Consider the following 15,099-nt stretch of genomic DNA (forward strand, 5'->3'; position numbering starts at 1 on the left):
CCTCCTCGCACATGAATTGGATCCTGTAGTTCCTGGGTCTGGTGGTTTACTCTGTGTGGCTTATTCCTATCCCCATCCTGCCTTATGCAAATATGAGTGGACATCTTTCTACCTATTCCATTGCTGATATCTTCCACTTATTCAATAGCTTTCCATTTCACACATATTTGACTAAATGGATTTTTGTTATGTTCCTTTGTTCTCCTCCTTCACAATCAACACACTCCAGGATACCAGACTTCAGGCTCACTACTTTATTAGCTAACGACTAGCTTCCTTACAAATGCAAATTCTAGGAAACTCTCAGACTACAATGAAAACAGCTACTCTGCACAATTACAAATATCAATAGAGTAGCTGAAGTGGAAGTTAGAGATGTTGCCAGCAGTCTGAACAAGAACTTCTCAGCCAGACTAGCTTGGGAAGGATGCCCCTCCAGTACGGTGGCTCCCTCCTGTGTAGGCTTTCAGGCATAGCCAACCTGATGGAGCATCTGAGCTCTGCCGCTAACTTTTCCCACTTCGCTCTGCAACAGACCCTAGCATCCTTCAAGTCATGCCCCTCACTCTCCTCCCTTGAAACCTGGGTTCTCATGGAGGAGGAAATGGGGGGCAATCAGGCTGAACCATCCATGTGCTGAGGTCTTGGGAAGAAGGCCTTGCCATATCTGAGCTCACCAGGGAGGGAGCCTCCCCCTGTTCTGGTTGTTCCCATTCTGAATCTGAGCTACTAAACATCTCCACATGCTCAGATTCATTCTTGACAGTTTCCATTGTTCAACTCATTCATACCTAAGATGTAGCCGAGTCAGGACCTTTGCTGGGATCACTTATTTATTCCCTCAGTACTTCCTGGCTTCCCTATATAGGCCAGTTCACATGAACAAAATAAGCCACAGTGACGCATTTCCATAATGACTGCCCAGATGTGCCTTGTTGAGTCATCTGAACCCGGGAAGCATGGCTTATTGAAAGCCTCACACGGGCGGTGATTATGGAAATCACGCCCAGCACGCGCCACGATTTAAACAGGCCACAGTGGTCATGGTGGGTTATTTAAATCTCAGTACATGCTGGCTGCAATTTCCATGTTGGCTTATTTTGATCACGCAAACCAGGTCACTGTGTCAAGCTCTCAATCCTTTCTCCGGCCCCTGCTGAACAGTCCATTCTACCTACTATAGCAGCAAAAACCTATCCACTGCTTGGAAGGTATCTTTTGGATTTATCGAGGAAGATCACTGGTTCCTACTCTGGCTTCAGGACCAAGCTAGATGATACATTAGCTGAGTGTATTAGCTGAGTATACACAGTGTATACTGAACCTTCTAGGGAGATCAGGTGGTTATTGATTGGAATCTGGGTTTGTGCAATCACATTTTCATATCTTTACTTTAAAAAACCCAACAATTACAGATTGAGACTATGGCACAGGGGAAGATTTTTCTGATTTGTTTTTAAAGACACAGTTTCTGCCATGTTGTTTTCCCAAAGAAAATGGTCTCTGTTCCCTGGATTTACTATTTGTCCTGGAAGGGAAGCTAATATTTGTGCCCATGCTAGCTTCCCTCTTGGGCAAGTAACAGCTTTGTGGGGGATTTAGTTGTTGTTGAGACTGTGGAACAATGGGAAAGGATTAAACCTCAGCCTCCCACACTGTGATTCTGATTTGGATTGGAGGCTGCTGCAGCTGTTGTTCTGTTTAAAATTAAAGATACAAAGATGTGACCACACATTCAATATATTGCCTAGCTTGGCCCTCAGACCATAAGAGGAAGGGGCAGTATTCAATCAGCACTTCCTCCTCCTGCCAATACGGGGGGGATAGGGAGGGGGAGTTGTAGCCCAGCATTCTTCAGGGTTATCATCACTGGTCAAATTGTTTCTGCCACTCTTCAGAATGTCTCACAAACATTTCTCTTTTCTTGTTATTTCTCTGCCCTTTTATACCAATCCTATTCTGCAGGGTTTTTTCCCCCTTTTCTGTGTCTGATTCATCTCTCTGCCCAGCATGGTGGTCATGCCCTCCAACTCCTTTTGGCTCGAGATGCAGCTGGAGAGAGCTGCCCTTCCCTGACAACAAGTTACACAGGCTCCTAGACAAGGTTCCTCCTTACAATGCCATAAACTGCTCCCTTAGATAGCCACCTGGCATTATCTAGTGTTAAGGCCAGCCCCAAGACTCCTGCATATTTGTAATAATCCATTCATGTTTCCCCCCTTGGTTTTAAACCCAAATAACATATTACAATGAAAGGGCATGGTGATGGTGATGGGGAAGAGGTAGATGCTATAATCTACTGGGATATTTTCTGGCAGAATCTGCATTAAAATGAATGGGAGTTGTGCAAGAACACTTCCTTGCACAGCTTCCATTAATTTCAAAGGGGTTTCCATTGCAGAAGAGCCTAATGCCACGTGTTGTAAACTGATACAGGCAATTCTGAATCTTCTAAATAGAAAAGGTGAGATCCAAGCTTTCATCAATAAGCAAAAATCTGGTTTTAGTATAAAATAAATTAAAAATTGCTAAATGACATATTTAGGATGAAAACTTAAGATGTGCGGATCCTTAAAAATGCATCAGAAATAAGCAAGGATTGTATTTCAGTATTATTTTAGTGGATTGCATCCTTCAGTATTAACAATGTAACAGATGCTACAAACAGAAGAGCAAACTGGGCATATGTTAGGAAGAACAGGAAAAATATTCTTCTCACAAACTATGGATGGAATTCACAATTATGCAGATAAATGGGAATTGTTAAATATTTAAATATACTTTAAAATTATGTGCATAAAAGTGATATGACTATAATCCTAATGATATCTTCAGTCCAGTACAGACATAAATATAAATTAGTGGTTAAGGATCTGGAGGTTAAGGAACAGGAGCACTTGTTTTGCATGCAGGTTCAACTCCAGCTTCTCTAGGAAGGCTTGGAAAAACTCCTTCCTGAAACTTTGGAGAGCTGCTGCAAGTCAGTGTTGACAATACTGGGCTAGATGGACCAATGAACTGACTCAGTACAGGGCAACTTCCTATGTTCCTAAGTCTGCTATAGGAGTCACTCTCCTTCCTCCCATCCCCTCTACCTAGGTTAACTGTTTTGTGCAACTGTCACGAACACAAGTTAAAATGAACCCAAAGATGCTCCTAAACTCACTTTGAGAATCCTGATGAGTTTAGGAGAGTCCTGGGATTTATTTTAACCTGGGCTGGCAATGGTGACAGATAATGCTGAACCTGGCTGGTGAGTGGTGGGATTGCAGAGGAAATTCATGTGTAAAAGGTGGGGTGAGGAAGGAACATATGTCCCTATGACATTTTTACATCTGCAGTGGGCCCGTCTTTGGCTATTTATCTCTGGCCACCATTGATGTCAGATCCATCCTTCTAAAAATTAAAATCACAGAAGTGGAAGAAGATATTCTGAAGTTTGGCAAATCCAGTGTTAATTTAATGGTTCATGATTTACAGCACAATCCTATAAATGTCTGCTCAGAAGTAAGTCCCACGTAACTGTGTATGTAGGACTGCAGCCTAAATAATTTAGTGCTGCATTGATGGTGTGTTTCAGGAATGTTATTTCCCAGATTGCTATACACTGACAAAACTACTTTTAAATGAGCTAGTTGATTTTAATACATAAACAATGCCAGCATATATAGCTTCACAAGGAGTAATATGAAACTAGGCATCAAATGGGAACAGTTTGCTCTGCATTTCATTTAGTAGCTTCTTTCTTACTCATTTCCCTGAAGGACAAAGCTTTACCCCACTACATGCATAATTTAAGTTTTTTGACAAAACCTGCAGTAAGGACTGCTTCAAATAAGCAATCTACTGTTTTAAATGATTCTCCTACCATCTCTTTAAAATATCCCCCCAAAGCTTACAACATATTCCTGCACAACCTTTAGTTAAAAGATCACCTCTATTAAGGCAATCCATTTTCATCACTCTTTCCAGTTGTTCTCTCATAGGATTAACTCTGTGCATTCTGCCCTGGATGAGCTCATAAAAACCAAAGAGGATTATTTCCCAGAATATGGCTAATGTTGTTGCAAAATCTTGCTTGTAAGTCTTTCATGCGCAACATTTTAACAAAATGACAGATCATTATTCAAACAGATTAATGGGAGGCAAAATAGTATACGGATGCTTGCAAGTAAGTTTATTTTTCCTGATGGCCTCTTTTAAACTGAAGATAGGATTTCTACCATAAATCATGCATTGCTTTGGCAAAATACTCATTTAAGGGTGCAGTCCTATGGGGACAGTCATCCGCCTCCAAATTCGGAGGTGGATGACTTATCCAATGCAGGGTGGGCGGAGTGTGGACGGAATCTTCTCCACGCTCCAGCCACCCTGCATTTGCAGCTAGACTGCTGATTTTGGCTGTCTAACCAGGGTGCCTTGGGGGGGGGCACATAAGAAGCATCATAACGGCACTTCCACAGTCCCCACCCCACACCCAGGAACTTCTCCTTTTTGGCCACTCTGCACTGCTCTTCCAAGCGTGGAGATGGGAACAACCGTTGTCTCCTACGAGGTGGCAGGGGAAGGAGAGTTGGATTTCTGGGAACCGAAAAATCCTATGGCTGTCTAGACGCTGTCTAGCGGCTATAGGATTGTGCCCTAAGGCACATGACAGCAGCACCACACTTCAGGCAGCAAACACTGTGCCTATGCTGGTGTTACACCCATGTTTCCCACAGCAAAACCCTGAAGTTGGCAGCAACAGTGGAGGTGCATGTGGGAAACAGGTGGACTGCACTGCTTGGCAGCCACTTACCTATCACCAATTACTGCTGTTGTAAATGGTCACTGTGCTTATTTTGTATAATTGAATGGTCACGGACTGTATTCCCCACCTACCCTGGCGACCAAGTGTGTATATATACCTGCCAACTAAGGATAACACTTCACCTATCTGAAGAAGTGGACTCTAGTCCATAAAATCTTATGCCACAATAAAAGTCTTGCTTTTGCGGCAACAAATGATCATGGTTACCCTTCTAAAAACACTCGCATATTGGAAAGTGCCATTAGGGGGAAGCAGCAGTAGAGTCTGGACCAGACTAGACCATCACGGTGCGCTTGCATAGACCAGCATGCATGAGCACAAACAGATGACATCATTGATTTGTGCTGGTCTCTGAGGTAAATTAGATGACTTTTCCTGCTTATGAGGTTATGACTTTGTGTCTATGAAAGAAACACTGTCATTAGTTCATGATACTGTTAGGGCAAGGAAATTTCTCTGTTATATTTAACCTAAGTGAAAGTATTTCTTTATTTTATTTTATTACATTTATATCCCACCTTTCTTCCATTGTGGAACTCAAGGTGGCTACATGTGGTTCCCAGGTGGTTTCCCCTCCAAGCACTGACCAGACCCAGACATGCTTAGCTTCAGCAAGGTGGCTGCCTCAGGTGCCTTCAGACCATGTCTTGGGGCATGGTCTTAGAACTGGTCTAAAAATGAGAAAAGTGCTGTTGAAGTTAATTTAAGAAATAAGGAGAAGATCCAGTCCCCTGCTGTATCCTTCCTTCTCTCACCTGCATGTGTACATTTCCACACCCAGGGAACAGCCATATCACTTTATAAGTCTGTTTTTCTGATAGTCTAGCCTTACTGGTTGCCCATTCCTCAGACTTGGAGCAAAAAGAAAATTATGTGCCTAATGCATTACACTGCTTTTGCAGCAAGGGATTTATTTCTGGCATTGCAGGCAAATAGGCCACTGCAAATGTTTCAAAATGGGATGCCAGTTACTTAGTACAGCAATGCTCAAAGTAAATTTCAGCCAATAAAACCTAAATAGACATGTTTTACCTTAATGCAAAGAATATGAACTTTTCCCCTATAATAGAATAATGTGTTTAAATAGTTAACTAAATATAAACGTGTTATTCAGTACTGCATGTGCAAAATTGCATTTAGTGTCCCTTAAAAGGCTCTTTGATAGCCTAATGGCTTTGAACATATTTTTAAATTTCACATATTTTTTTCACATAAATTTCACATAAATTTCAAGAGAGTAGGCTGATGGTAGGTGGTCACTGTTGTGTTTTCAAACAATTCATCTGGATGTGAGAGACCTGAAGAACCGGAAGCAATAACTGAAAAGCATCCTGGATGTAAGTGGTGCTGTTACAGCCCTGATGAGGAAAGAAAATGTGTTAACAACATATTGTGTAGTGTATTTTATTTACTCTTTAGTCTCACTTACCTTGAAATCAATGGAGTCTGCTTCCAAGTGAGGGGCAGCACTATGCATTATGATTGCCTCAGAAAACCCTAATATGCTGATGCCATTCAAAGATGCACATGTGACTGGACAATCTGATTTGGTACAAAATTCCCAGACCCATGTACACAGGTGTTTAAATATGTATGTACATGTGTATATGGCTTCCACACATTACATATTCGATGAAAGAAACACGGGTGTTTACTGCAACGTCTTGAATAATTAATGACAACTATGTTCATAAAGACGAGCGAGTTATATGACTCGGTATGCTAATGTAACCGCAATCATAATATCTTAGCATTCATACAGTGCTTTTGAGTGCTCGAAGCGCTTCATATTATTTTCTTGCAATCCTTACAGCAATCCTATAAGGTAGGTCAGCATTAATATATCTGTACTGCAGGAGGGGAGGGGCTGAGGCTAAGTGAGAATGGCTTGCCTAAGGCCATGTAGCGACTCCATATTAAAAGCAAGATTCAAACCATGACTTCCTGATTTGTTGTTCAGCCTCTTTGGGTTAATGGCTGAAACTCTCAACGTGCTATTCTTCTTCAAAAAGCAGCAAAAAGGTCCTTGCAGCACAATCCTATGCATGTTTCCTCAGACGTCCCACTGTCTTCAATGGCACTTATTTCCAGGGAAGTGAGTAGGGGTTGCACTGTCAGTGTGTTATAAAAAGTGTGTCGCCTCTGTTTCTCACCATACAATCTACTGAGAACTTTTCCTATGCAAAAACTCCATTGAAATTAATGGGATGTCCTCAACCATGACAGAAAGGCAAGTATAGTTAATAAGTGGAGTCATACATAAACTTAAAATAATTGTTCATATTTTTAAAAATTGAGAGTTTATGAGTAGTGGGAACATAACTAAAGATCAGGATCTACTTCTAGGCATTGTAAGCAAAGCAAAGTAACTGCAAATCATTTGCCCAGCTCTTTTCAAAATAGTATGGTAAGGGGAAGTTTTTCACTTCTTCCTTAAAAATGTCATTTAAAAGCTGTATAAAACATAGCAAGACTGCTGTTTGTAAGCTCTTGCACATGACTGATAAACACATGAAATGATGTTGTTTATGAAACGGCACGGAATTACAATGACAGAACTGTTACATTTTATGGCTCTTCATGGGGAAATAAATGCACATGCAGCTTCATTTTAAAATGACATCAAAGTAGTTCATTATGTAAAGGAATTGTAAGCTTACCTCTAATAGTACACTATTGACCATTGGGTTGAGAACTTCGGCTTTTTTGTCACTCTGCCCAAATGAAAACATGGACAAGTTTTAATACTAGGACACGACTGAGAAAATGTAATAAAATATTTATTTGCTTTAGTAATATCCTAATTCTGGAGTACTGACATCTTAAAGGTACTGGCTTCATGTATCAATAAAACACACATATGTTCAATACCAAATATAAAATGTGATTTTCATTAGTACTGAAGATGTGACAGTGTTAGAATTTTACAGAAAGGATCATTTTCTTAAATTGGACAAATTACCCTACAGATTTCCTGAAGACACCAGAGGATTTAGACTTGCTAAAATCCAGTTGAAATCCGTTGATTTCAACAGGGCTTAGACACAAGTTAGGGTGCAATCCCATGGTTCCTGGAGGATTTTCCGGACTTCCCCTCCTGAAGCCGTAGACACTGCTATGACTCTGGGAGGGGGCCTCCAAGATCTGATCCCTCCCCCTGCCCCTTCACAGCACCGTGGAATGAATCACAGAGCCTACTTTCAGAGGTTGCAAAAGCAGCCTCAGAGGACCTTGTAGAGGTCAAAAAGGGGGTGTTCTGGTGGGCGGGAAGAAGAGGGAAATGGCTGAGATATGCAAAATCCTATGGCCTCTCCAGACCAGGCCCCATCTCTGGCATCATAGCTACTCTAGACAAGCTCAGAGGCTTATCTGGGGGAAAATGTGGAGAGCCAATGTGGAGTAATGGTTAGAGCCTGGGACTGAGACTCGGGAGATCTGGGTTCCAGTCCCCACCTGGCCATGAAGCTCACTGGGTGACTTTGGGCCAGTCACTGACTCTCAGCCTAACCTATCTCCACAGGGTTGTTATGAAGAGAAAATGGAGAGGAGAAGGAGGATTATGTAAGCCACCTTGGGTTCCTTGTAGGAAAAAAAGGTGGGATATAATAAATACATAAATAAATAAAATGTATGTACAAAAAGGAGGATGGCGAGCTGAGAATGGCTTCTGTTGCTCCTCCTGCTCTGCTGGCAGCAGCCCAGCAGGTAACTGGATACTCAGAAGCCTCCAAGATCAGGGACTTCCATGTAATGGGTGGCAACCCGTTACGGTTGTGCCCTTATACACAAGGTGTGATGGGAAATGGAGTCATATCTGGAGAGCCATAGGTTCCCAACCCTCCCTGAAATGATTCGTTTACAGTTTGCTGGCCCTTATGTCTGGAACTCTCTTCTAGGACTCTACATAACACCGCTTGTCTTTTCCATGAAGGCTTCGGCATAATCCCTCAGTTCTTCTATTCTCATGAAAGTAAGTTTAAGTACATGTGACTGAACTGAACACATATTCTTCCCTTTTGCCTTCTCTTCTATCCTCCTCCCAAAGTCAAAATTTAAATTGTAAGCTCCTTGGGGCTAGAGATGAGAAGGCCTGTAAAAAAGGAAAAATTTGGGGGGAAAACCATTTTTTCCCGAGGGCCGTTTTTGTTTTCAAAAAATTGGAAAAATTGAAGATCTTTGGATTATGAAATATTTTCTTTTAGAATGATGAATAAAATATTTAAGACAAAGTGTTTATATACTGCTACCCAGTCTTTACTCTTCCCACAATGATTTCTACAAACTATGTAATAAAACTTTTATAGAAAGATTAGAGATGTAAAATAATGGAAATATTGAAGCCATTTCTAGAAATAATGGAGCCATGGAGGATTTAAAAAAAATCTTCTTTGTAAGATTCCCAGCATAGTTATTTCTTTCATTCCTTATTAACATTATTGATTTAATGTATATTTTACTGATAAACATTTTGGGATGTTCCAAGTCAGGCTCAGTTTCCCAATACATGAGTATAGTCACCATATCATAATATGGAAGAAAATGTGTACTCTTGATAGTTTGGGTTTTTGTTCTATAGTCTTGTGTTTCTGGGCTTGTTCTGGTTAGATGCTGTTGTTGTTCAGTCATTAAGTCATGTCCGACTCTTTGTGACCTAGCAGCCAATTAATGTAGTTCCAATCTAAAACCCACATTTGAAAAAAAACACTGTAGGTTATCCCACCAATGTTTCTCTGTAAAAAATTAATTTTGAGGTTTGAGTCTATGAAACTCAATGCCACAGTATTTAATAAAGTTCCCCATTATACCTCACCACCAGGGAATGCTGCTTCGGCTATAAAAACTTTAACTGCTACCACTAGAATAAACCCTCTCTATCTAAAAGAAACTATCAACCTATATCATTAATTAATGTAGATATCAAAATATTAAGTGCAATTTTGGCCGATAGATTGCAGAAAGTTATTACAGCACTGGTTCAACCACACCAGGTGAGATTTATTAAAAATAGACAGGGGTCTGATAATCTCAGATTGGTTGTCGATCTGGTCACTTTAAATTCTGAAAGAACTGACCAGGTGGCCATCATTTCTTTGAATGCAGAAAAGGCCTTTGACAAAATCCATTGCATATTTATTTTTACCACACTGATTAATTTTGGTTTTCCTAAAGAATTTCTGAGATGGCCCGAGAGCCAGAGTAATGACCAACAGTCTATTTTCGGCTTTTTTTCAACTTGGGCTGGGCACTAGACAAGGATGTCCACCTTTCCCATTGATATTCGACTTATGTTTGGAACCCCTGGTGTGTGCTATTAGACAAAATGGTAGCATTCATGGTTTTGTGCATGCTGGCTTAGAATTTTAAATTACTCCTTATGCTGATGATCTTTTGTTGTTTATCTCGAAACTTCAGTCGTCAGTTCCAGCTTTGATTAAACTGATTAATACTTTTGGTGAATTGTCAGGCTATTCAATTAATTGGTGAAAGTTGGAAAGGATGCCAATTAGAGATAGGTTATACTCTAGTATATTAACTGGCAATTTCAATGATGCCCAGATTTCATTACTTATTTGGGGATAATTATCCCTAGAGACATAACTCAAATGATCAAGTTAAATATAAATAAGTTGATCAATAATATAGATATAGATAGAGAGGGATTTTTAAAGCTGAGTCTATGGGGTAAGGTTAATACAATTAAGATGAATACTATACCTAGAATTGTTTATGTTATACGTAGGATCCCCTTATTTCGACCTGGCAAATGTTTCCAAAAAGCTTAATGCTTTGTTTTGGATATTTTGGGGGGTTCCTTTCCACCAAGAATATCTTTGAAAATGATGCAGCTTCCAATTAAAGAAGGTGGGTTTGGTTTTCCAGATCTTGCTACATACCATCAGGCTCTCTTATACTAAATTTTGGTATTTTCCAGTTAGACTTGATTTTCCACCTTGGTCAGTTTTGGAATCTTCCTGTCTGGAGCCTCTGTCCAAATGGATGACATTAGGTTCCTGGCATATTAAGGTGGATACAACTTTTCCCACAATCTTGCTGGTCAGAGTAGTGTGGTGTATAATGTCATGCCAATTACAGTTTGACCCATTTTCCCATGCGAAACTGACTTTATGGGAAAATCCAGATTTAAAAACTGGAAAGAAAATGTTTTTGTGGCTGACATGGACAGATATGATGATTTTTACTTTGTATCAATTAGAGGGCGTTGATTATGAATTTCTGCCATTTTCAGCTTTGTGATATAAATTTGATTTGCCTGCCTCAACTGAATGGCAGCATTTGAAATTGCACCATTTGTTGGAATCTAGATTCGGTCCAGCTGCTTTCAGGGCTTTGAAGTCCCCTTTGAAATACTTATTGAAGCTGGCCAGGGACATCAACCCACGATTCATGTTTATAAATATTTATCATCAGTGAATAATATGATACACTGGGTCCAGCAGGAATGGAATAGGGAATTGGAATGTCCTATTTGGCCTAATCGATGGACTGCTGTCTTAGCATCTGTATGTGATATGTCTATGGACCTTCAGTTACGCCTTATCCAGCAAAAACTTTTGTTTTGGATTTACTGGACGCCACAGCGTCTTTTTAACAAAGGCTTGTCTAAATCAGCTAATTGTTGGAGGTATAATACAGCTAATGCTTCTTTTGTTCATGTATTTTGGAAATGTCCAATAGTGGCCTCCTTTTGGGTTGAGGTCATCTTACAGATAAGCTTTGTACTGGAAAGCTCTTTAATATTTACTGACATACATCTTCTTTAAAATGTTTACCTGCTTCTTTGAATCTAACACATGGTCAGCGTAAATGGATTTTTTGTGCCCTATTAACTGCCAAAAGACTGATATTACAACACTGGAAGGACAAAAGCTCACTACCTATAATGCAATGGATTGAAGACCTAACAACTCTAGCAACATTTGAAAGTGTGGTATATAGGTGTCACTTGCGAATGGACTTATATTTGGATATTTGATCTGTTTTTACTGAAACTTATGTATAATCCATCCCTTCTTTATTCTTTTCTATTTTTCAAATATTGTAATATTTGGAAATGAGACCTTTAAAGCATATAGCTATACTTGCAAATTTCTTTTGGGCTTGTTTTTGTTTTCTTTTGTTTTGTTGAAACTCACAATAATTTTTTTTTTAAAAAAACACCTCAGTTGCCTGGTTCCTATGGCATAGGCATGTGATTGACACCACCACTAGAGACAACCTTTCAAAATGAAAAAATAAGGTGTTTATTAATGGAAATTATTTATAAACAAGAATAAAAAGTTACTTTTAAATAATACACTGAGATTGCTTAAAGGTTCTGGAGGGAGCAATCCTATGCCCCCTAGACAGGGTCTGGGGTACATAGGATTTTTCGGTTTCCTGGCTCCATGCTCAAAGACAGGACTCCAAGCTCACAGCCAGGAAACCACGCTCCCCGCCCCTTCCCCCTCATTGCTGGCATGGAGAACACCGCACCAGCTGCCTCTCCGCGCTAGGTAAATGCAGCATGGAGATGGTGGAAAGGGGGCGTTCCTGGGGGTCGGGAGGGGAGGAAACCGGGGCAGCTGGCTTTTGCCTTTTCCTATTGCTGCCCCAGTCTCCTTCCCTCCCCCTCTCCCAGGCCTCTGCTAGACAGGCGAAATTGCCCATCTGGTTAAAATGCAGCATGTGAGGCACAAGGCGCCTCCCTCTCTACATAGGATACTTGTAAGCTTCTGAGTTTGGGGCTTAAGAAGTACCCAGGGTGCAATCTATAAGAGAGTCTTTCCCAGCTAAATAAAATCTTAATAGCTTTTCCTTTGCGCCTGATTTTCCTAAACTCCATCCCACAAACAAGGACAGGTTTAGGAATTTCCCTAAAGTTCCTTACAAACAGGAACAGATGCTGTACACCAATCTTCCTCTGCCTCCAGTTCTTCCTGTTTCTTCTGGCTTCTAAGATGATTCAGAAATGTCAGGCACTACTAGTTGAAGTTCCCTAGACGTAAAATATATTATGTTTAACTTGCTTTGCGCATAAAATAGTCATGTTTGGCGTAATACATTTAAAAGTATCATTTATTCAGACAATAATTACAGATTTACTGAGTGTACTTTTAAAAGTTTTTAATTTTAATGATAATCTTATGAGCAAACCAAGTTATACATAATCTCTTTTAGGTTCCTCAAGCAACCTTCCCCAGCCTGGTTGGTGTCTTCCAGATGTTTTGGACTACAACGTCCAGCATTTGTGACCATTGGCTATGCTGCCTGGGGTTGATGGGAGCAGAAGTCCAAAACATGTGGAGGGCATCAGGTTGGGGAAGGCTGTCCTAAAGCAACAAAGTGACTTTGGATATGTAAAGAGTGCTAAAAAAATATGTCTTGCATTTTTTTCAATTTCCCCCCAAATTTCCATTTTTTCCCCCAGAAAAAAACTGGCAGAAGACTCTTTTTCCCCCCGTGGCTTCAACATTTCTGGAAATTTCACATCTCTACTTGGGACAGGGACCAATCTTTTTATTGTAACTCTGTAAAGCACCATGTGTACCAATATCATCATAATGATCATCATCACCATCATCCCTGAAGATGAGAGATTGTGAAAACAGATAAGAGAAAGTTACTGAACAGAAGGCAAACATGAGATAATAAAAACAGAACTGCTTCAAAGTAAATAATTACCCCCAATACCCATCTCCTTGTTTATTTCAGCATATATAAACTTCTGAAACATAAATAAATGATTGCCTGTTAAACAATATTGATTGATATAATCAATGGTTACTGCAAACAATGTGAAGGAAATCTATAGCGATAAGGAGGAAAGATCTTTGCTGTTTCTCAATAACTCCTCACTTGAAGCAACAGAGTTACAATGTAGTTATTCAATGTCTGAATTGTTTAGCAGTTGTGTGGAGATGTTATTAATCTGGGGAACCCTATCTGCTCTAAATCTACATAATGACTGGTTTATATGATCCTCTTGCAGCTATTCCCTGGCCTTACTATCAGGCTTAAAATAAGTGCATTACAGCCAGCTACATCTGTAAAGTTTTTTTTAAAACCAGTTCTAGCCTCAGCCATGTATCTAATTATGAATATGGCAAGGCCACTGATGTCAGTACAACTGAGGGTCTCTATTCACTTTACATTTTGTATTACGGTACAAATATCCAAGTTCAAAATATATGTGCATCTGTTTAATGTGGGTTAATAGATATCTTTCAGAATGCTAGTAAACATTTCAATTCTACTTGCATAGATAGATGGCAAAGAATTTCACTTCTGAAGGCACAGAATGAAAGTGCACAATGCCCAAGGCTAAAGCTTTTGCTGTTCCTTTCCAATCTTCTGCCCCTATAGCTCAGCTGTGTATAGACTTGTTTGCTATGAAGTCATATAGGAAGTCAGAGATGAATCCCTTTTAAATTCTGTGTAGTTGTACCAAGCAACACTGAAGTGCAAAGGTACCAAGGTCAAAACTAAAGGTCATGTAAAATGCCTAGTTCTGAAGCTTTATCAGATTAGTATTTTATGCTGAATTTTTTTTTGCTTGATATAAATATTTATTGAGATTGCCCTAAAGAAATATGATAAAACATGCTAGAAAATGCAAAAACAGACAAATTCTTGTTACTTGCCACCAGCATAAATTATTCAAAGTGAAAGCAACATGATTAAATTATGCTCCTTTAGAGGGAACTCTGAAGAGATGCCTACAGATCCAAGGGAGATGGAATAGGCACATAAGACCCCCTTTTAAGATTCCATCAGCAAAAAGGAATGAAGCACATTGAAACTTTTACACTGTGCTTTTAACTTTTTTGATCACTTTTACTGCTTCATTCACTTGTTTTCTGGGAACAGCCCATATCAGAAGTTGATTTGAAGCCCTAGTTTAATCCTGATCCCATTGATACCATAAACCCATACTTGATCTACCTTTCTTTAGTTCCAGTTTTGACTGCTTACATTTCTTAAGTTTTTGTGTTCTGGCTGGATCTACCCTTTCCTCAACCTACTCCTGGGCTCACCTTTTTTCTCAGCATCTGTCATTGTCCTGTAATATCTATAACAAACTATTCTTATGAATGAGTCCTAAATAACCTGTTTTTGACATGGTACAATCAGCACAGGAAAATTTTAGATCATGAGTATGTTGCTTGAATACACCTTCATATGGTGTCTTCTGTGGGCATGTATTAAAATATTTACAAATCATCCTCCATCCTTACAAATACCAGGGCAGTGTACAAAAAGACCATTGACTTGCTATTTGCTCCTTGTGA

General features: G+C 39.8%; 1 protein-coding gene across 2 annotated transcripts in view; it reads right to left on the reverse strand.

The window, feature by feature from the left end:
- Positions 1-2,607: 2,607 nt before the first annotated feature.
- The window catches only part of FAM114A1 (family with sequence similarity 114 member A1), a 49,046-nt gene continuing 36,554 nt past the window's right edge, over positions 2,608-15,099 (reverse strand). For both annotated transcript variants that reach the window (XM_084856942.1, XM_084856941.1), the window contains 2 exons: positions 7,471-7,524; positions 2,608-6,168 (listed from right to left, as the gene is read on the reverse strand). In XM_084856942.1, the coding sequence (XP_084713068.1) occupies positions 6,067-6,168; positions 7,471-7,524 (156 nt within the window). In that variant the 3' untranslated portion in view covers positions 2,608-6,066. The remainder of the gene's footprint in view (positions 6,169-7,470; positions 7,525-15,099) is intronic.

This window comes from Heloderma suspectum, chromosome 5, assembly GCF_057233095.1.
Source record: "Heloderma suspectum isolate Gila_16-S chromosome 5, 16-S_ref, whole genome shotgun sequence".
NCBI lineage: Eukaryota > Metazoa > Chordata > Lepidosauria > Squamata > Helodermatidae > Heloderma > Heloderma suspectum.